Source organism: Octopus bimaculoides, chromosome 5, assembly GCF_046866305.1.
Source record: "Octopus bimaculoides isolate indiv1 chromosome 5, ASM4686630v1, whole genome shotgun sequence".
In the NCBI taxonomy this organism is placed as follows: Eukaryota; Metazoa; Mollusca; class Cephalopoda; order Octopoda; family Octopodidae; genus Octopus; species Octopus bimaculoides.
The window spans coordinates 9307158-9331645 of NC_142932.1; the positions used below are offsets into that span (position 1 = coordinate 9307158).

Here is a 24488-nt window from a genome sequence, read left to right on the forward strand (position 1 = left end):
ACAAGTGACTTAGTTCAGCATCTTAACTATTCAGCTGCAACACCTACAGTAAATTGTAGTTCTCAAATGATATTTGGATTTTATTAGCAGTACAACTAACAAGAAACCCACACAGCATGCAAAAGAAAAATATAACAACAAAACGATGGAGGGCAATTATCAGCTGTTCTAGGAATTTACAGCATTACAATTAAGATTAAATGACTTGCATAGTGTTCCAATCTGGCCAGCACCATGACAATTAAACCTTCCAAAACAAAAAATGTAACATATATTTGGGGAAAAATTTTTTTTTTCCTGTTGTTCAATGAATGTTAACACTTTTGAATACAAATAAATCATACAATATTCACATCATTATATATATATATATATATATATATATATAATGCTCTCTGGAATATTTTATTGAAGAAGAATAGCTGAAATACATCAAATCCTGATAGCATGAGACTTACACCAACCAAATTATACTCAAATATTAAGCATTCCATACATGAGAATGTATTCACTTGTATCACTGTAGTAATTATGAAGAAGGATGATAATATAATGAGAAGTAGAGAGAGAAATGATGGTTTGTTCCTCTCATAAATGCTTATGTGATTAATTATAGAAATTGAATTTTAAAAATATCTTAAATTTTCTTACAACATAAAATCCTCATATTCCTATTGACTTTATCAAAATGCTTGGGAGGCAGAGAAGGAAAAGAGTTGATGTGTTAATGAGTAGGAAATTGTAGACACAATTTCTTTAATGCATTCATTTTGGGGTTTTGAGTTTTGATTTTTTGTTGTTTTTTTTTTGTTTTGTTTTTTTGCCAAGCAAGAACTAGAATGTTCTTTAAATGTTAGATGAATAATCTAAACAGGTGTATATTAATTGTATTTTTACATAAATATTTTGTGTGTATGTGTGTGTGATTTTGAAATTACATATATATATACTATAAGGTTTCTTGGAGATCTTCTTTAAGCCAAGCTGGTACTGGAGTGGCTTGGTTTAGTTTCATAAGTAATTTTGATAGAGCTACATTGTGTCGGCGAAAGAACATTTTCAAGAATCTGTATGCTGATTCCTCCATAGGAGGATATACTCTGCCCTTGCCTGGTCCAAGGCACTTGGTGTTATCTGTTGACAAGACTTGACAGTAGAACTTCTTCTTGGCATCATAACTACAACAGAGAGGAAATTATAGGTTAGAAAAATTTATAAGTCACCAATTTCATCAGAAGTTTTTTTTTTATATGTTACTATTAGCTTCACAAGCATCTTTATTTATTGTATCACTGCAAGAGTTTATGGATTTACAGAACAAAACAGCCATAGGGATCAGAATAATGTAACTGAATAAAACGACACAGGAAAACATGCAAGTTTTAGGTTTTATTTCAATACAATAAAAAGTAAACATTTGTGAAATTTGATCAATAAATACTAGTCTCTTTTCATTAGATACAAACATCATACTCATATTTTAAGAAGGAGAAATGGAAATTGCAACATTCATACTTTTCCCCAGAAGAATTAGAAGTGTGTGGGTGTGTGTGTGTGTGTGTGTGTGTGCGCACGTGTTAGTGATGAGAAATGGCATCTACCAAGAATTAAGGTAACATTATCTTCTGTATTTTAAAAAAATGTATTCTCACTTCTACATTTAAACAGCATAATTAATTAGAGAGAATTTCCATTATTAGATTTCATAAAATATTTGCTCTAAAAATCTAGTTGGACATGACAGCTGCAGTCATTATCATTATGAATTTAACATCTATTTTCATCTTTTGCTACACGCAGAAATGAACCTGATACATTATAAGCCACAGTTGGACTTCGTCAAAACTGTGTTACGAATGATTGAAACTTATTTGCATCATGCTTTGTTACAATAAGAACCTAACAATTCAATATTTTCCCTACAAAAATATGTAACACAAATACTTGACTAGATACATCTATCTTTTCAATTCCTGAAAATGGTGAGGTTTTCTTACAAACATGTGGTACACAGGAACAGCTCTCGTGTTTTTTGATGTATTAATGGTTGTTTAAAAAACTAAAATAACACTTAAAAAACTAAAATAAACAGATTTGTTTTAGATTACAATACCAAACAATTTCAAGCTGCAATCCCCATCAGCATTTTAACATCAACTTTACCCAGGATGGCATGAGTCAATGGCCAGATGCTCTTCCTGTTGCCAATCCTCTTTTGTTTCAAATAAGGTACAATTTCCTTCAGTCCTTTGAACAACAAACAGCTCAATAGCTATAAACATTTCCATAGCAGATTGTAAACAAAGACATGGTCACATACACAATACCAGTTTTTTTGGGAAAACACAGACATAACAGGCTTTCTAAAGCTTCCATTTACAATTCCACTTACATGGTAATGGTCACTCTGAGGTGACAGAAGATACCTGCTTACAGAGCCATGCAATGGAAATGGAGCTGAAACCACATGGCTTCAAAGTAACCTTCTTAATAACATGGCTATACCTTCAAATGGTATAGACAAAGGTTTGAAAAAAGTCACCCAAATAGCATCCAGTAGAGAAATATGTAAAATAATAAACTTCCACAGAGTGTGGAAATCTCTAAAAAAGTTAAGTAACAAATGAAATTAATATAAAATTCTCACCGTAATAGTTTTCTAAAATCAATATAAGGCTTCACTTCAATAAACTTCTGTATTTTAGACATAACCAATGGTGGGTTGTCCTTTATTTCTTGACCATCAAGGATAAGTAGCTGGAAGTTTGGGGAGAGAGAAAAAAATATATATATATTAATGAAATTACTTTTTTTTTATATTTATATTACTTGTCAGAAGTTATCAAATCGCAACAACATTGAATGTATACTGAATAAAATATTAAATTTCAATTGTATAACAACAATCTCAATGTAAATTAAAGTTACACATCACAAAGTAATACAATGGTGGAGGTTGTTAACTTACATATTGAGTGAACGAGCTCCACCATAAAACAGTAAGGAATTTAACTGGTAGTTTCTTGTGGAAACTGCTGTGGAGATTACACTAATGAGATCATGCTGGTACAGGCAGTCCCCAAAATTCATACATTCAATTTTTGCTTCTACTTGTTTTATGTGTGCATGAAATTAAGAGATTTTTCAACTCCCCAGACTTTTGAAAATTCAAATGTATACATCTTGAAGAGGATTGCCTTTATAGACCAATAAAGGATATAATGTAAGTTCCTGAATAAGGTGAGACTTCAAGATGGTTTCAATCTCCCATCAAAGCCATTTCATTTCACTTGTACTGCTTATCTGATATTCTGCTGTTCAAACTATGTGGCCAGATCAATGAGCACACCCCTACACAATAACATGACCCTTTAAAAATAACTGCCCAATTCCCTCAAATCACACTGAACAATATAGTCCTTGAAATACAAAAGACATGATGGTCATGACTGGAATACCTTTCATCATTGGTTTGTTCAATCAAGGCTGATTTTCTTGAGAATAAAAATGAATGTAACACTGCTTGTATATAACTATCCCTCTTAATATTCCAAGTGAGTAACTTCCATGCCAAATGGATACAAAACCTGTTTCCATATTCTCATGTTAATTGCTTTAGCTTTCCAGAATCATCATCATCGTTCTTATCTGTCTGCTCTCCTTGCTAGCATGAGCTATAAGGACCACCATGGTCTGAGTCAGTTCTTATTTTGAGTTACTCTCTTCCAAGATGGGTCAGGAGCATCTTCCACTTTTGGCGTGGTTTTCACAGCAGGATGTCCTTCTTATCACCAGCCACTTCACAGAGTGAAATGGGTGTATTTTGACACAATTACAGAGATAATCCACACAGCTTCAGTTTTCCAAATTTCATACACAAGGCTTGGTTCAACCCAAGACATTTTGATCAGAAAGCAAACTGCTTAACTGTTTAGCTATGCTGTATCTTCAGCAAGACTAAACCAGTGTGTATGTGTGTGTGTGTGTGTGCACACATGCATGCATGCGTACACACACAAACACACATCTGACACTTCTTTACAGAGAGTAAAGACTTTTTGTAGAGATAGTTGTCTGTTGGTATGACAAATAACATATCAACATAATATGTTGTATATAAAAATATATATCTACTGATTTATAAAGGCTGGGGAAATGATTTCTAGTGCCACTGTCATCTTTGCAAACAGATACTATGAAGAGGTAGAATTCATTGTTACAGACTTCAAATACATAACCTTTGACTGCAAAATTACATTTCATGGTTATTCCAGTAATGATGTTGAATATCAACCAAAAAATAGAAATGATATTGTCTGCAAGTCATGCTGTCTCAATAAACTTGACATATCTCAACAAAAAAGTAGTTTGGAATATGACATTCCTCATCAAAAGATAGATCAGTATATCAAACTGCTTTCCACAGTTACGAGTAATGAAATTTTGAGAGGATATATCTGATTTTCACAATAAAAAGTTTAATTAACTGATGAATATTTACTTAAGCTTGTTGACAAGATACTTGTCAATTTCACAATGCTGGGTTCAAATTTATCAGTAGGAAAAACCCATGACATGTTAGTGTTGGAAGAGTGCAAGTAAGTGGGAGAGAGGGAACATGAATTTCGCAAAACATTGTGATGGTAAAATTGTTGGCAGACAAGATACAATGCTCAAGAAGGCACAATGAAAGGCGCAGCTCATTTTCAAATAGTTCCAGCCCCAAAACTGCAGAATCACAACAAGTGTTTCAATATCTTACACATCGCTTCATTCCAGTCATATTGATACAGTTCAGTAAATAAGAAAAAAAAAACAAAAAACAAAAACCAATGACCTTGATGCTATTACTGAAGATGATGACAACCAAAAGATTGTATTCAGTTAAAACAATTTTGATTCCCTTATTTTATCTGAGTGAGCTACATTTTTTTCCTCCGATATTATCCGTTAAACTTTTTGCCACTCTTATCCTGTTGTTTCTCCACTTATCCATTTTGCTAATCTTCAGCATTCTCCTTTCCATGATTCTTTGTGTTGCTTTTAATTTATTTTCACTGATTTTGTTGGTAGTCCATGTTTCTGATGCATGTGTAATTGTAAGCAGCACAAACTGGTTGAAAACCTTTCTTTTTAGACATATGAGTAAATTACTGCTCATGATGTGATTCAATTTACCAAAGGCTGCCCATCCTAATTGAATTCAACATTCAATTTCTCTAGTCTGATTTTTATCCTTTAAGCATATTATTTGTCCAAGGTAGGTGTTTAGAAAAAAGGACAATAAATGGAATACCAAATTAACAGAGTGGATACTACGTTCAGAAAAAACGGAGAAGACCGTGCAGAAGTTGAAATTAAAGATTTTGTTAAATTCTTCAGTACCCAAATATGGATGAGGAAAACATCAGACTGTGGCATTTGTCCAAACAGAGAACTTAACATGTGCAAGGATGATAATGATGACAAGCCACATTAACAAGAAAAAAGGGTTTCATGTTTTAATAAAAAGTAACTAGAAAACTTCTTACCTGAGATGGATGGAAGTAATCAAGCCAGCGTTCTAAGTGTTGAGCATACAGAGATGGATTCAGACATCGATTCCGAAGATCTCGCTGAATTTTGTGACTTCCTTCTCCAGCTGTGATTATCTCATAAAATGTATAATTCAAAGAGGCTGGATTTTGGTGGGCTCGTGCATGCTACAGATATAGAAAAAAATAAGGGATCAGAAGGAGTCCACAATGACAAAAACCACACAAGAATGACGTTGTATTTTACATTATGTAATAATTCTGCCAGTAATCTAATAAAACAAATTAATCATTAAAATTAATCAGATGATGAAGGACAACACATGATTTTTTGCAAGATTTCTGAGACCAGGAAGGGAAACAGAGTGGACTCATATAAAGGTACCTAAGGGCCAGGTAGTGGTTAAACCAGGCAACAGGTTAAGTCAACCAACCAAGAACAGGTACAACCCATCCATCGAGCTTCCACATGAGTTATCTCTACCCAACATCACTGAAAGGGCTTGGGTTTACACATGAGTAAGGCAGAAGGTATTTGCCCAATATGCTATGCAGTGAAATTGAACTTGAAACCAAGTCATAGTGAAGGTAATTTCTTATCAACATGATCGTGCCTGTACTTGCTTCTTCAAAAATTACTTAAATGTATACAGATGTTCTTTTTTAAATAGACAACAGTTATTTGATTGACCACCACTACATTACCTGTGCAGACTTTATAATTTATTAAATATAAAAAGATAAAGAAACTAGAAGAAAATATCTCAGAGGGGCCAGTGACATAAATTGATGGCCATCAGTACATTTAAAATAAAAGGTCCTCATTTAACTCACCTGATACCAAGAATATGCTCGTTTAATAGGATCAAGGAGAATCAAAACCAGTTTTACATCAGGAATTAAACTAGCAATTCTCATTGGTGCCATTGGATTATCAAAATAGGCAGCAGTTTTTTCAAAGAATATTATATCTGTTTGGTTTGGGTTATCTAGTTTAAAGGCATTCATATACCTGCAACAAGAAAAAAATTTATCTAAATTAAAATCATAAATACCTTTTTTTTTTTATGTGGCCATGTTGGAGCTCTACATTTGATAGTTTTAGCTGATTATATTGACTTTTGTACTTTGATATGTAATTTATTAACATTAGAGAATGCTGAAATAGTCTACTAGGTATAAAGGGAAACAACCATGGCAGGCTGAAATACCAAATTTTGCTGTTTTTTTTTGTTTTTTTTTGTTCAACATACCAATATTTTGTCATCCTTCATCAACACGACATGACACACACATACAGACAGTAAGCCTCTACATGGTTTCTGTCAACACAAATGTTTCTAACCAAGCTTTGATTAACCCAAGGCTTTGGCAGAAGACATCTGCCCAAGGTGCCACAGAGTGTGATTGAACCTGAGACCACCACATGGTTGCAAAGTAAATTCCTTAATCACAGCTAAGCCCATCCCCAATATTGATCTATTTTTATTCCTGAAATTAAAAATTATATGCTGGATTTGGCAGTATAGTTTGAGAACAATTTTCCACAAACCATTTTGTATAAATCCTATTGTCTGATATCATATAACTTGCATTTCTAACTTAGAAATTACATTACAATCAGTGTTTTGCTTTGTAAACCTTCACTGAATTACATGTATTAAAATAATTGCATTATAACTCAGTTTATTTTTCAGTAATACAGTTAGAAAATTGAAGGATCTATGTCAGCTCCAGAGGGACTAAGTATGCTGCAATAGACTTTATACAAAATGAAATCAAAAAACATTGGTTACGATATAATTTTACTTTAACTACAGTACTAGATTAACTTACATAGAAACAAACTCCTTTAAGGATCCATAAATACTACCCAGAAACAATAGCTATGTCTGATAAGTTGAAATTTCATTGCTCAAATTTTCAAATTCTAGCTATCCCATGTTTACTGTGGGTATTTTATTTAGCCATTTAGGTATTTAAAACTTGTAATCTCATTTTCAAGGAGAGGTGGGATACTAGAACTGGTTGATACATTAAGCAAATCAAACAGAATGTGAATTCAATGGCATATCCAGAGTTACTACCGAGTAAATAATCAGCAACTTTCCTGCTTAAGTAGAAATGACAACAATAATTGCTTATTCTGAGGTGCAAACAGGTTTTTCCATAAGAATGCAAAATCAAGGACCTCTCTAAAAGTTGACCATCTGTCTGTACCTGTGTGCACAAGCCTCGGTTAAAGTTTTTTGAAAGACTGGATATGCTCAAGCTTGCAAGTCTCCTCTCTCCACCCATCAATTTTGCCCAAGGAAAGGCCATCGCTTAGGGTTGATGTAGCTTGGCATCAGTGTCAACCAGGAACTGCTGTCAGAATGTAATGGGCCAGAACAGATACTGCAAGCTACACTGTCTGACTTACAATTCCACCAATCCACTGCCTTGGATTTGTTTTTGTATTTTTTTTTTTTACCTTGAAAGGTTGAAAGGTAAAATCTAATCACGTGCATCTACATGGTTGATTTACATGCTAGAAATAGCAACAAAATCTGTCTCAAATTATATCTAACACCTTGGGAAAGAAGGACACATTGGACAATGATGAGAAAGAGTCATAGATGGAAATTCTTTGGTAATAGGTCAGCCCAGTCAGGGCTGATCAGGTGCTACATACAAGTAACCTAATTTGGCACTGCTAGAAGACTAATAATAAACAGGCAACGCACCAATCTAATCCTTTGTTGTAGTACTGATCACTACTGAAGAAATGGAGTTCTTCAAAGATGACAGGCTGTTTCACATTGCTTCGTATTGAAGGGTGCATATTCAGGAATGTGTAAATAGCAGTAGTACCTAATCAAAAGAAAAAACAAAAATATTTAGTCTTCACTGAACTTCATTGTTTTACAAGTTCAAAAATATGTTTTGGTATATGGAGAAAACGTTTATTGAATAAAATATGTATATTGTCATGTATGTTTCACTACAACAGTATTATACATAGGACATGTCATAATGATGTTATTGCGTATTTAGAATGCATGCTGTATCAATTATTGACAAATTATACTTTTGCTGAGTAAGCTTCGATCAGAACCTAATCTGGCAATATATGACTTATTATAACATTCTGTATCAAGTATATCAAATGTATGTTATGGTGATGTATTTATCAAATACCAGTTTCAGCTTCTTTTAAAATGCTTTTTGACAGCACACATTTATTAGCTAAAAAATATAATAAAAGTACAATTAAACCATGGGAGAGGCATTATGCCGGTAATAAACACCCGCACTGGTTCAGTCCTTTATTAATTTATATAGTTTTTTTGTATAGTTTTTTGTTAAATTATTTCATTGCACTCTTGCAATCTCTTCAGTAACTTGTCTCTCCACTTCCATTTATTTTGAATGTATGATCTGGCGTTGTTTTGGCGTTGTTTCGAAACTGTTTGGTATGAGCATGTGAGTGTGTGCAAGCTCGTATGTGTGCACGCACTTATGTGTTCGTGCTTGTATGTAAGTATGTGCGTCCATATGTGTTTGTAACAATTTCGTTTATATCAGATCAGATAGAGACTTTTTAATTAATTTATTTACGTTCATATTCCGCATCATATGTGTGAACAACACATGCAACCATGGGCAATTGTAAGGCCCTCATCTACGTGTATTTGGTGTTCAAAATTGGTTGCGTTTCAGTTATAATGAAAGTAATAATAATTGTTTCTAATTTAGACACAAAGCTAGCATTTTGGGTGGAGGGGTTATTAACACCGACACTAGAATCTTGACTGCTACTTTAATGATGGCAAATGAATGAAAAGCAAAGTTGACCTCAGGAGGATTTGAACTCAGAATATAAGGCATCAGAAGAAATACCAGAAGATGTGTTATCTGATGCTCTAATAATTCTGCCAATCTACAATAATTGATGTTAACAAATATAAAGAACACTTTATAACAATAACATATTTAAGAAAGATGAAATAAAAACAAAGATAAAACACAAATTACTGCTAAAAGTAGCTAAATATTTTCTTTTTTACAGCTCATTCACTCAAGTGTCCTTAGCTGACCCCACATTCCACTAAAATATTAGGGGAATTTTTTGCCACCTCTTCCTTTATTAATGAGAAAACAAAACAGAGCTTGCATCCACATAATCTTTCTGTCTTTACCATTGTGTTGGACATGTTTAAAAAGCTTAAAACTATCTTAAGCAAGACATCACAATCTTATTTCACCTCTTAATAAACTATATATTTGTTGCCTTCTTCCATTGAAGTTATATATTATACAAGTGATATAGACACATATGGACGTCATATACATCACACACACAGACCAATGGTTCTTTATATGAGAACTCAAAGGTAAGTGTAATACCTAAAATTTCCTGTAGTTGTTCATTTTTCAAGACTTACCTGTCTTCTGAGGTCCAATAACAATCAGATGAGGGAGGGTATTGCATACTTTTCTGGGTGACCAAATAGCCAAGTGTCTTTTATCTCGACAAGGATTCTAAGAATAAAACAAAAAAAGAAATATAATAGCCAAATACTCTTTGTGCTTTAAAATGGAGACTATATAAATTACTGAGTGTGTTTTTTCTTTCCCCACTTCAGACAAGGAAAATCTCAAGGAATCACTTTTGTGTGGTCATTCAACATACTCGATATAGCAAAAATTAGTACGTAATTGACTTTGTAGAAGTTTTAAAATATTAAAATACTGTATGTTACTAAAATACAAATATTATGTAGTATCTTGAGAAAATAGGTGAAAGAAACAGCTGAAATTACAAATATTCTTGTTTAGTAAAGTTTAATTTCTCTTCCTCCTCCCTTTTCCACAATGCCACATAAATAGTTATGAAGCAATTTGAGCTTCATGCTTAACCATATGTAGTAAAACTTAGGTGAATAGGAATTGCAAACACACCACAGATCACTGTGAGTTTATCTCTTGTTCTTTGGTGTACAACAGAAGTACAGCATAATTAATGAATTTTTTGATTAACTGAGCTAACACTCCTTTTGAATAAAGTGCCAGTCCATGACAACCTAGTATATATTGAATAAAGTGTCAGTTTGAGAAGACCTAGCATATATTTCAGTAGTTGTGTAAATTCAAGTACATAGAATAGTATGTCCAGCCAAAAATGCACACAAAACATATGCAATAAAAATGAAAGAAGTATCCAGCCCATTCTGTAAAGTGGTTGGCGTTAGGAAGGGCATCCAGCTATAAAACCATGCCAAAGCAGACAGTGAAACTTGGTGCAGTCTACAGGTTTACTAGCTCCTGTCAAACCATTCAACCCATGCCAGCATAGAAGATGGACATTAAATGATGATGAAGGATGAAGCTTGTATTTATTTTATTTAGTCAGCCCTTTATTATAATACAATACTGGAAAACTTGCATAATATGAGAAAATTAGGTTAGCAAATTTTGGCTAAATTAGTCAAGCAAGTCTTACTAAGATGGATAGAGGCAATGTGATTTATGTAAAAGGTATCAATGGCAGTATTGGAGTTTAACTTCCTCATCTTTGAAACTACATACACTACTGTAATCAAACTTCAGTTGATTTCATAAACTAGAAGTCTGTGTTTAACTGCAGGTACAGCTCAGTATTTGACAACATAATGAACGCTAACTGCCTTGACAATAGAAAGTGTAAATTTTCAGGTATGTAGATTGATAGGTAGGTGTGTGCATACAAGTATAAAAACAGTAATACATATCCAAGCATAAAATTTTTGTTCAGTCAGCTTTTGAGCAATGGAATTTGTAATTGTTTCTTTTCACTCAGCAAGTTCTTTCCGTAGACATCGTAAACAAGCAAATACAAACCTCAGAAGTTGGAATTACACACACACACATGCATGCATGCATATATAAGCACCACCATTTAAATATTCCCTTTTCCACGTATGGTTGCATGGTCAGACAAAATTTGTTGAGGTAGACTTTCTATGGCTAGATGATCTTCTTGTCACCAACCTCACTCGTTTCCAAGCAAGTGTGGACATGTTGCCAGAGAAAATTTCAAGCAGATGACACCATATTTCCACTGTAGCGTGGATGAGATGAATTTTGTTGAAAAAATTGTTTTTACTGATTAAAGTTATACCTACTGCTAACCTCCAATGCTAAATTAAGTGTAGAACCTTTCCTTTGAGTCAGGCAAATAGCATTATGTGCTTTGTGCAAAAGAAAACAACAAAGCTTGAAAGAAAAATAAATTAAAATAGCCTATAATTTAAAAAAAATTATAGATAAATACAAAGAACCATAGTGGAAGGTTAGCTAAAGAACCATGGCTTATGGCAAGATATACAGTGAAATTTAGCCAACCCATGTGATGAAAGAAAAAAGGATGATGATGATAATAATATGGTATATAGAAATGTTTAGATGAAACAGGAGAATGTAGGTTGCAGCACATGAAGTAATTAGAGAGCAAATTGTACTTACCACCCATATTGGGTTTAATTCATCTGGATATGAGGAAAAATAAACTTGAGCTAGTTCTTGTGGAGGAATTGTTTGTAAATGTAAGTTGGTCCAACATTGCAAAAATTTAACTGCACTTTCAAATGTGTACAAAGCAAGCCTGTCACTGCCATAATTGCACATGTGTGTCATAAAGATGTTGACCTACAACAAAATATTATAAACATATGAATAACTAGCAATTCAAAACCAATATTTTGAAACTGAAGACATTACATCATGGAAGAGCTGGTATAGCCATTAAAAAAATACGGAAAAGCCGTTTAAATTCACTTTATTTCTGTGTCAAAATTTTCACTGCACCACTAGGTTCTGGTCGCTGACAAAGTTGTAGTAGAATTGTATAGTGATGAGGTTGCAGTGTGTGATAAAAATTTTGCCAACTTAAGAAATAAGTAGAAAATGAATTTGAGAGTTTTTGTGTTTTCAAGTCAATAAAATAGCTCTTCTATGGTGCAATTGCTATATCAATACTATACATTACAGAAAAGCAAAAGATAAATTGCAAAGATCATTGAACAATGATAGTACATATAAAAGCATTTCTGATATCTATAACCAGATATTTAAAGAATATAGAAGTGAAAAATCTATAATATCTTTCTGCTATGGTTTATGTTATGTAATGCTTTAACTAAAAAATGAAATCAAAGGCATTATATATTATGTTCATAACACTATTCATAAGACAACTGACAGAAAAACTGGAATGAATTGAAAATATTATCTATTATAGAGACAACATATTATTATTTGTAAGGCAACTGACCAATAAATATTATAAATAAAATAAGTTACAGATACAAATTATATTTGTTTCTTAAAATACACAGCTAACGGTGAATGGATAGAATGTCTTAGATACATACATGCAAATATAAACCTACCTATACATATGTACAAGCACATACAATCATATAAACACGTACACACACACACAGATATATACATATAATCTTAAAGTATTCACATATATACACACTTATCCATCTACACATATATGTCACTATTTTCACAAAGGTTAAAATTCAAAATAAATAAAAAAATTTTATTAATACATAGACATATATATGTGCATACATACATATATATATATAATATATACATATATCTACACACATACTGATATGTGCATGCATGTACACACTCATACACACGTACTCAAACACATATACACACGTACGCTAAAATACACATACATCTACACATACGTACATACATATTAATCTATGCACACTCATATGATTATATGTAACTACATATATGTATTTTAGTATTTATTAAATACAACAAAAATATCTTTAAAAAGTGCTGTGTTTACCTTATTGTAAAGAAATGTCTGGAAGAGTTCTCCCCCTCGAATGCTGGCATCTAGCTTTTCACGACCACCTGGGTATTTGTCTATTAAGAGATTGTGAGTATAAAGCCCACATGTTTGGCGAGGAAGAACCTAAGTTGGAAAAATAAGTTAATGAAATGAGACAGTTTATTATAGAATGAATATTGTTATAAGTAAACAAATCGAACTGCTTAAAAATATATCAAACTGTAATGGACACTGTTATATTAGTCAAAGTGATGTAGTCCAACCTGGGGAAAAAGGTGATGTTTTCAATGAAGGATCCTACCTGAAACAAATTCTCTGCTCTTTCTCATGGCAAACTAACTTACACTACTTGGTTAACTTTGGGAGAAAACCTACCAGATAATAGTGTGGTGATTTAATCCATTATTCCTGGATTCTTTCAAATATTACTTTATTAATAGGGTAAACACTAACAAATAAAACAGTTTATTGCATAGGATTGGCCAATCATCATCATCGTCGTTTAATGTCTGCTTGCCATGCTGGCATAGGTTAGACGGTTTGACTGAGGGCTGGCAAACAAGAAGGTTGCACCAGGCTCCAATCTGATCTGGCAAAGTTTCTACAGCTGGATTCCCTTCCTAACACCAACCACTCCGAGAGTGTAGTGGGTGCTTTTTACGTACCACCGACACAAGAGCCAGTCAGGTGGTACTGGCATTGACCATGCTCAAATGGTGCTTTTTACGTGTCACCGGCACAGGAGCCAGTTAGGCGATGCATGTAATAAAGATGCACATGAACAATGTTTAAAATTCAATTATATAGTAATCAGTTTACATACAAACAGTAAAATATGTCCATATTTATAACAATCTTTAACAGTAAATAAATGATTTTAGTAAAAGCTATTAATAATTTCTTGGTCTGATAATGGTGTGGTGCAATGATCGATTAATTACATCCATTGTAACATAATTAAAAAAGTATTACACAAACTATTCATTGAAGTCCTAATTTCAGATTCTCATAAAGAATTGATTCCTTTTCTGTACAAAATAATTATTACCACAAATATAAACCACTGGATGTCAATGAATAGATAACTACAGACTGTATTCAATTTGACCAAAGATGAAGATCTAATCAGTCACATCATTAACACAACAAGACTTTGGAAAGATTTTAGCAGAGTCTACATATTTATCAGTTGAGTGATTCATCAAGCAAAAGACTAGAGGAATAAGTACTTTACTTAAGTAAGGGTTGGTGACAGGAAGGCCATCCAGCCTCAGTGTATTGTCTCATCAAGTTTTGCTAAGCCCATGCCAGCATGGAAAATGATATGATAATGATGATTATGATACCCTGTAGCAAGAATTCAGGTGAGGTCTGTGGATAATTGCATATGGCATACTGGAGCAACAGATAAGCCATGATTTCATTCTCATTTTCATCCACCATTCTCAGAGGCCAGCATCCTCTGACTTAGTCATAAGAAATAAATACAGATCATGTGATCTGGCTACACTGGGTCTGATGAGATCCAATGAATGTCCTAGCATGTGTGTTCAGATAAAAGGTACTAAATCAAAACCATTCTATGCGGGCATTGGACTCCACCAAGGGTGTGTACTACCACCTCCCCAGTTCATAATTTTTATGGACAAGATGAGATGAGAAATCTAATCACATAAAATTTCTGACATACTGAGTGTGATCTCTTTCTGGATTTTAAATTAAAATTAGTTAATAATATGAATAGTTTCTTATATAGAATGGGCAAATATTCTTATACAGAATGTGAAAGCTCTTAAATAGAATGAGAAAACTGTATGTGTGTGATGAACCAACAAGATTGCCTTCATGTGGTTATTTAACCTGCAAGAAACTGAAGCTAAATGTTTCTCATATCACACTATTTAAAAAAAGAAATTAATACTTAGCATAATATAGTTTAGAAAGTAACTGTCAGAATAAATTGCAGAGTGAACAAAGCAAAAACACTTTTCATCAAAGGTCTGCCTGATTAGGACCAACCAGATGCAAAACAGCAACAACAATAATAATCATTCTAGTGCATGACAAATGAATACTGATGGAAAATGAAGGGCTAAATTTCCATTTTGTTATCCTTGAAGTTAAAGTATTTTTTTTAGTTTTGAAACTTTTATCCTTTTGATAGAATGTAACTTAGCAAGGTCACAATTCAGCCAGTTCTCATCTCAGACACATTGTGTTAAAGTTCTTTCAAAATTACACTGAGTTTTTATTTTATTGCATTTATTCATTGTTCATAGTAAACTGTTACTGCAAATGTGTTTAGTACAAATGCACTTTAACAACATGACTTCACAACAACTTCTATGAGTTAAATTAACTACAAGGCTGCAAGGGTCATATTCTAGAAATCTGACAGTAGTATTGTCAATACTGAAATAAATACCTCACGTTTCTATATTTTATAATTCTTTTAGTCAGAAGGAAGATACTTTATTTTATTGCATTTCCAGGTTCAGTGAAATTAAGTCGCAGTACTTGTAGGATTTGATCTCAGAACCTAAGTATTGAAACAAATGTCACAAGATATTTTATCCAACACTATTGATCCTGCCAGGGCTGACTTGGGACTCAACAACAATATCACTCCACTGCTAAGTGAAAAGAATTATATGACAAGCTATTTCTAATTTTTGTTTACCTTAATACCCCGATAGAAAAATCCTCTTCTTCGCCTTGCAGGTCTCAAGTGTAAATATTCTTCTGTACTAGACACTGTGATATTCCATACTTTGTGCCAGGCTTCATAGAGTGGTTCATGTACAGGGTAGACACCAGAATGGTGTGGCGCCACAGCATAGTTGTTAACTACTGGTATATTATATTTCTGAAAAGATTAGATCAGGCAAGTAATTAGGATAACAGTTAGTATAATTATGTAATTGTACATTCCTAAATTTTCAAATATTTACTAAATTACACAAACACATTTAATGTTTAAAAATGAATATTCACTCCCAAATATTTTCCTTATAATAATAATAATAATAATAATAATAATAATAATAAAACTAATGAGTATTACTTTACACTTAAATGCTTTTAAAGTTAATTAAAAAGAATTTAAAATGTATAATAATAAAAGGATTTTTATTTCACTTTAAACTACTTTTTGAATTAAAAATAAATTAGATGTTTAAAAATCATGTAATACTTTATTTGCAATTACTATTATTTCTTTCATAACAAATAATTTCTTTTAACTGATTTTCACTTCTTTTTACAATATTTTCTAAATTAGAGAAAAATATATGAAAATACTTTTAAAAATTTAGTTTCTAAATTATACAGGAAAAAAAAAAAATCCTCATAATGGCTGTTTTGAGATTAATTAAAAATACAAGAGCAGTTTTGTTTAAGTATGGTTTTTTTTCTTTATACTTGCATAAAATTAACCATTTCAATGTAAACATTTTGGAAAACAAAAATGTATAGCCAAAACTAGTCAAAACATTCTCTATTGGAATCAAAACATTAATGAAGAAATTTCATGCCAAGTTGGCCATTTCTCAACTACTTAATTCAAATGTGATTTTACCAAGTGCAAATATTTTTTCTTCAACCAAGAATTTAAAGCAATTATCTCAAAATATTCTCTAAATTACAGATGAAATCAAATTACATGGCTATGGCTGGTAATAAAGAAATACTTAAGCTATTAATGATTAGTTGATTAATCAACAAAATATATACTGTATAAACTCAAAAGTTGAACTTATGCAAATATCAGCTGGTTTTTAAGGGTTTAAAAATTTCGAATTCTTCATGTATTTCATGTAAAAGTCAAAACTAATTTTTAATAGGTAACAGATCTACATTTACTAGTTGAGGAATTATACATTTTAATGTACAATTTACTGAAACATTACATTAGGGATTTCTCACTTTTATCATCAAGGAAACATTACAATAACTAAAAAGTTTAGGAAGGTATAATAAAGCAATATAGAACAAAAAATGGACTGTATACCTGTTGTAACTTGGTAAACTGTAGTCCGATGATATTTCAGAATTAGAATTTCTACAGGTATACAGTCCATTTTTTGTTCTATATTGCATTGTTATACCTTCCTAAACTTTTTACTCTTTACAAACAATACACAATGCTTCAAGCGAACTACAATACTCTCCTATTACAATAACTATTATAATTAATGTGATAGAAAATACATCACATCATCACGTAGGGCCTCCAGCAGTCGATGTGGAGCTTGTATCTGCATAAGTATGTTCAGGCGTGTTTATGGTGTTTTGAAGAAGACTAGCTGTTGCCCATGAATGCAAATCTTCCTCTGCATTCCATTGATGTTTAAAGGAAAATCCACTAACTTAGATTGATACAACTTGGTAATAGTGTCATCCCAGGTGTTGCTGTCAGAATGCAAGATACTGTAAAGCATTTTGACCAACTTTAACAGTTTCATTCTGAACCGGTACTTTTTTTTTTTTAATCATCCCCAAAGAGTTACAAAACAAAGTAAACTTTAGTGGAATGTGAACTCAGTGCACAGAGAGTCAAAACAAATAGCAAAAAGTATTCTATCTAACACTAACAACTCTGCCAATTTGCTATCTTACATCACAATATTTCTTATATAAGTTAGATGATATATATATTTACCAATATAATTCTGTAGTTTATTTAGTTTTTCTCTCCTCCACCCATTTTGTTCATTTAAGAAATTATTTGAAGTTCTGCTACTGATACATCAATTTGGAATGTACTTTGAATTTCAGTGCCTCAACAGTAGAATCAATATAATATTTGACCCTTCAAAGTTAGCCTATAATTCTGGTCTAACAATTTTGTTATTTATATTCAAGTATATGCAGTAGCTTATTGTTAAACTAACTACTAAAACAGTTTAATGAACCACTCTCTAATGGGGAAGTAAACCAGCCATAAAATGTCTCAAATCTATAGAACACTGATGAATTGCTTTTCCATCATCTTTTTACTACTTCCTTGTTCTGTGTCACATTTAAAATGCCCGTCATACCCTCTAACCTCTACAAGATCGCTCAAACTACAACAAATAGTAGTCAAATATTCTTCAAGTCCCATGCTACTGTTTTAAACAAGGCAAGGCTGAAAGATAATGTAGTCCTAAATATACTATGTTTGAAAATAAAATAGTATGATCATGGCTAGCACACCTTTGATCACAGCACAGGTCTCAGGTTAAACAACACATCATATCCATTTCTCTTCTCTTTTATCAATAACATGCGCCACTTCCCAGGTCACATACCACACATTTTATCCGATTCCTTCTTTTAAACATGCATTTATCTAAAATTTATTTCCACTTTTCAGTTTTGTTTTAAAAAAAAATCCACTCACTGGAAATAACTTCCCAGAGTTAGTAAATGTTATGTGGTATATGTAATATTATCAGTTAGACAAAAACTAATGTTATACATCTGGCTCTTTGAAACTGATAAGAACTGCACTCTTATAGAGAGCTTAGCAGCTCAGAGGAGATTCTATATGATTAATATATAACTAAAATTGCTTACAGATAAATATAGCAAATTCTTAATTTTGTTCTTAAGCCATTTATTCTGGTTAGGATCAACAGTAATAGAGATTAAATCAATTACTTATCTTTAAAACCATTTACTATGTTCATGTACAGTATCAAACATATTTTGCTTATTTATTATTTTCATATATATGATATCATAAACATTCAATTAGCCAGTATATATATATATATATATATATATATATATATATATATATTCATGCATAGGTTAATACTTTTGAAGATCAATTTTTAAGTTAATAACTGAGGTGGAAGTCAAATATTATGTAGATATTCTTTCAAAAATGAAAATATTTTGAGCCTAGAGAATAACTGTAGACTTGGAGTGTAGTCAATCCACCACACAGGTTTAAAAATTAGTCTCAAAGTTGACCTATACATGAGTATATATGGTCACTAATGAATTTGGGTTTAAAACTCAAATTTATTAATTACAGATGGCTTAACTAGTATAAACACTATTTTGGATAATGTTAAATCCTAGTTTCTTGATTATTTTAAGGTATTTCCAGGACTGTGATATGACAGTTCCTTCCACCAAACTGCACATATTACTCATTTGAAAAATACAGTTATCGCTATGTGAAAAATCTTGTATAATTATAAAAATCAGAATAAGATTGTATATTCAGTTTTGGTCTTAACATATTTGCTCTTGGTTATTTCTATCAAGTGTAAACTATGGAGAAGAGAACAATTTTGAATAGCGTGTTAGTGTAACATAAAATATATTGTAAATAATTAGATCTGATACCAAGTAGTTTAAAAAAAGAAAAACAATAATTTTGATAGAAAAAATTGTACTTCAAAATAAATTCAAAATTTTACCAATCCTATAGTAAATGCAAAAATAAGTATAATTATAACTTTGATGAGAAAAAAGAAACATGCTTTAATTAATACCAGAATCATTTGTTTTAACATTTGATGGTCTGTTTTGTTTTTAATGAATGAGAAAATATTCCTTGTGTTATTCAGAATTTAATAATGTTTTCAACAAACTTTTAACAGTCAATTTATATTCAAGATTTCACAATTCATGGCAGTTTTTTTTTTTTTATATATAAATAATATAACAAGATTATGAAATATGTAAAAGGGAATGTGAAGCAATGGAGTTCATGACTCTCTCCTAAGAGCACCAGTAACAATAAAGTAATTCTACCTTGAATTTCAATCATAAAACATTATCAAAGACATGTACCAACCATAGGTAAGAGGGGGAAAAAAAGAAACGTGGATATATAAAAGCTAGACATGAAATATATCAATATCTAAAAGATACTTAACCAATGCTTAACAAGAGAGTACCAGAAAAGATCTAAATAGGCCAAAAATAGTAATAGTTCAAGTTGCCAAATTTTTGTGCTAACTTACATAAGTTTTAAGCAGAGAACAACATTCACAAAGAGACAAGACATATTTAAGTGTCATAATACAAGTTACCCACATAACTGTGGTGGTAACAACCAACAAGTTATTTTGTCTAATTGCTGATCTGTACCTCATCCCTGCTCTCATACACACACACACAATCCAAAACAATTGTAAAGATTCCCAGAATTAAATCATTTACAACTTCATTATCCATATCCTGTGCATACCTCCATTATAGGATAGGTACACCATGTCCCTATGATTTGTCAAAGGCAACTAAAAATTGCCTCATAAAATTCATCCAACTCATGCCAGCATAGAAAATTAGATGCAAAATGAAGATAATGATGATGAGATGGTAGGCGGAGGATTACTGTTCTTAAGAGGACAGAAATAAAAGAATTTGTAAAGCCTTGGTATTTGGTCATTGTCATTTACGTTGTGAATTCAAATCTTACTAGCACCAACTTTGTCTTTCATTCTTTCAAGTCACTGAAGTGCTAGAAGTGATAAAAAAATTATTGAGACTCACAGATAATTGAATATATTTTAATTCTTGTGACAAAACAATCAATAAATATTACTGTCCATCAAGATAGTAAAATTGTAGACTACAAGACACAAAATGTCTCAGATTCTATTTATGTCTTTGCCCTTTATCCTGATATGCCTCCCTTGCAAAATTGCCGCCTTCAACACTTCTTCAGAAGACTTAATAATTTGTTTCTTCCATCACATATTAAAGGTTCCCATATCTTACTATTTCATTGGTGCCATAAAGTTATCATGGTAGAAATAGTATTCATATAACAACATTGACATTACACAAGCAATGCAGATGTGTCATTCATAACTTCTTATTCTAACAGGAAAAAGAAACTAACCTACTTTTTTTAAACCTCACTAATTTTTTTTTCTTTCTTTACTGGGTAAAATTGCAGTAAATAAAAAAAAACCTGCAAGAAATGAATAAATATTGTCAGAAATATGGAGATATTAGCCAGGAATATTGAGTAACACCATTAGGGTGGTGGTTTAGCAGAATCCTTAGAGCATTAGACAAAATGTTTTGAGGATTTTAGTTAAGACTTCTTTTACATACTGATTTCAAGTTCTGTATAAGTCTACTCTGCCTTTCATCCTTCTGGGATTGACAGAAATGATTAGATGTGATTTGCCTAATTATATTCATTACCCAACATTTGAGGCTTGATGCCAATGCTGTCAAAGAAATCCCAGAATTCAGTGATGTAACAGTACTCATAATAATGATTTTTAACTTAATGCTTTAACATTCAGATAAGATTCAAATCTGTCAAATGTAATGCTTATTTATTCACATTGTTTTGAATTAATTATGCATTACCTTCTAGCTTCAAGATTTCAATGATGTGGCTGTTTATTTTTAGAATAACATTATAAAGTAGGTGTGAGAAGTTGGAACTGGCCAATCTGAACATAAAACAGGTAGTATATTTGAGCTAGATATGGCCAGTTTAAATGCTAAAGGGTTAAAGACAAAATCCACAGATTTTGTAGATGGGGAAGATAGTAGCTTAACTCTTCACCAGTACTTGAGAGAGGCTTCTTTTATTGAGACAAATTGGATGAAAGTCAATGTCATCTGTGGAACAGTTCAAACTTAGAACAATGAATGGGATATGACAATCTACCAGCTGTGTGACATATCACTGTTTTGTCTGATTCTTTATTGATCCTACCATCTACCATCATCATTCTGACAGAGTTGTACCAATACCCTGAAGGCATATAGCATAGAGTTTTTGAGTTGTTGGGTTCTATGGGTCATGAGTTCAATTGTCAGACTGAAGGACACATTCATGTCATGCTGCTTCAGACCACTCCACTGAAAAATGAGTTTTGGTCACAGGTGTGCATGCATGCATGTGTGTGTGGAGGGGGCCATATCATATGATAGACTGACATTCTGTTTAAGCAGGTGGACTTTTAAATGTCAACTAACTAGATTTTAAAAAAGGAATGGCAATTACATATGAGATACTTAATCCAGCATTAATATCTATTTATTTCCACAAGAGTATTTTGGCAATTTAAATCTATATTTAGTAACACATACAAGATATTAATAAATCAGGTAATTAGAAAATATATTTTAATTAGCCCCCATCCTACCCTGTGTACACACACAAACTTTCAGTTTTGTTTATTTAAAATTTAGATTTAAATACCAACATGTCAATCATTTTAAAATTGTATTTACTCAGAAATTTTTCTCTCTCATTACAAAAAGAAACTTAGGTTATTTTAAAGGACAGTTTTACACACACTTATACACACATGCATATACATACATGCATACACACACAACAACAACAACAACAAATGTCACTAATAGTCTAGCTGGTGCTTTTATTATTTATTCATCTAATTTCTTTATTTATTTGTATTTTTCCAGTTATTTCATCTATGAAAGAGAATAAGAAAAAGATAAAATATAAATTTAATTTAATTGTTCACTTGTTTATTTTTTTTCTTTATATCAACAAATTAAGAGTGCAGATAGTGGTGATGACAAAATACTTTTTAAAAAAAAAACCTTTACGAAACTAAAATTTAATGTTATGTTTATAATTAATTTCTGACATAATAATGTATCAAGATCTGAATTGCTGCAACCTTAAGTTAACTAGACTAATATAGTCCTGAATTTAGGAAATGATTTTAAATATATATTGAGGTGGCTATAACAGAAGAAGGTATGTAAAGAAGAGCTGATTCAATTCCCAAGATGTTGGATCTCAACAGATGAAATAATGTAAGATAAAAAAAAAAAACCATCTGTTTGTTCCTAGTGAATATTTTTCCTACAATTACCTAAATAAAATGCAATTACCTAAATAAAAATCTGACACCTATAATTCTGTTGTTTGTTCTGACAATGAAATAATATATACACAGAATCACCATGAAAGATGAACTGCAATACAACCCTGTACATGTCATAGATATACGTTTCCCTAGCTCTAATTTCATGGTTTTAAGTACATAGGATGCTAGTGTAACATGGATAACATTTCCTGACAGTCTGAAATCTATTCCTGACAGTTCACTCAAATAAGCTGATGCATTGTAAAGGTACTTTGATTGGAAATACATTGAGATCTACAGCTGATTTGAACCACAACCAAATGAATCAGAAACCTGGTACTTAATTTTTTTACTTCCAAAATTGAATCTATCTCTATGGCCCAGTGAAGTGTCTCATTTCTATCATGTAGCAACTACTTACAAAAGTGCATTACCTACTTTACAGTTAAGTAGGTGGATTTAATAGTTAAGAGCTGCTTTGACCAAAGACATGACAAAGAATAAAGATTTCTCAGCCTTCTTTCAAGTCACTATTTTAAACTGCTGTGTGCTCTCTTTCTCTTTCTCTCAAAGATTTGCTCATGTTTATTATGAACAGTTTATTAGGCAAACCATGATTCAAATAACTAGCCAACCAAAGACATAACTTTGCAAGTAAATAGGACTTGGCAGCTTGTACCGTGCCTTTTTTTGTTTTCCTTTTGTATTTGTGTGTGGTTTTTTTAGGTACCTAAGCTGTTGCAAACAAACATAGGTGTCCTCTGACATTTCACTCTTGACTCAGCAGTTCATCCACGAAGTGAGAGAGAGAGAGAGAGGGAGAGGGAGAGAGAGAGAGAGGGAGGGAGGGAGGGAGGAGAGAGAGAGAGAGAGAGAGAGAGAGAGAGAGAGAGAGAGAGAGAGAGAGAGAGAGAGAGAGCGAGCGAGCGCGCGCTATATCAACGGTTAGCTGGTGTTCATTACAGACTGAACAGACTGGAGCAATGTGAAATGAAGTAACTTGCTCAAAGACAGTGTAGCACTTGGTCCAGGAATTGAACCATGGGCTTTATGATCATGAGCAGAACATCATAAACACTAGATCATGCATCTTCACATATTAGATAGCCCAAAACATATTCAACTATATGCAGTTGGAGTAAATATTTCATCCATATTCCACATTATGAAGCCCACATGATTCAGTAAATGGAGTATAATTAACCCATTTGATTTGATCTGGTTCATACAAACATGTAATTGATACAACTTAGTACAGCCTCACCCACTCACTTATCCAATTAATAT

At 32.2% G+C, this 24488-nt stretch overlaps 1 protein-coding gene across 2 annotated transcripts in view; it reads right to left on the bottom strand.

The window, feature by feature from the left end:
- Positions 1–334: 334 nt before the first annotated feature.
- LOC106883670 (bifunctional heparan sulfate N-deacetylase/N-sulfotransferase) overlaps positions 335–24488 on the bottom strand; it is a 119918-nt gene continuing 95764 nt past the window's right edge. For both annotated transcript variants that reach the window (XM_014934768.3, XM_014934769.3), the window contains exons 5-13: positions 16067–16252; positions 13381–13509; positions 12021–12203; positions 9962–10058; positions 8261–8387; positions 6369–6546; positions 5532–5702; positions 2648–2757; positions 335–1178 (exon numbers count right to left, since the gene is read on the bottom strand). In XM_014934768.3, the coding sequence (XP_014790254.1) occupies positions 950–1178; positions 2648–2757; positions 5532–5702; positions 6369–6546; positions 8261–8387; positions 9962–10058; positions 12021–12203; positions 13381–13509; positions 16067–16252 (1410 nt within the window). In that variant the 3' untranslated portion in view covers positions 335–949. The remainder of the gene's footprint in view (positions 1179–2647; positions 2758–5531; positions 5703–6368; positions 6547–8260; positions 8388–9961; positions 10059–12020; positions 12204–13380; positions 13510–16066; positions 16253–24488) is intronic.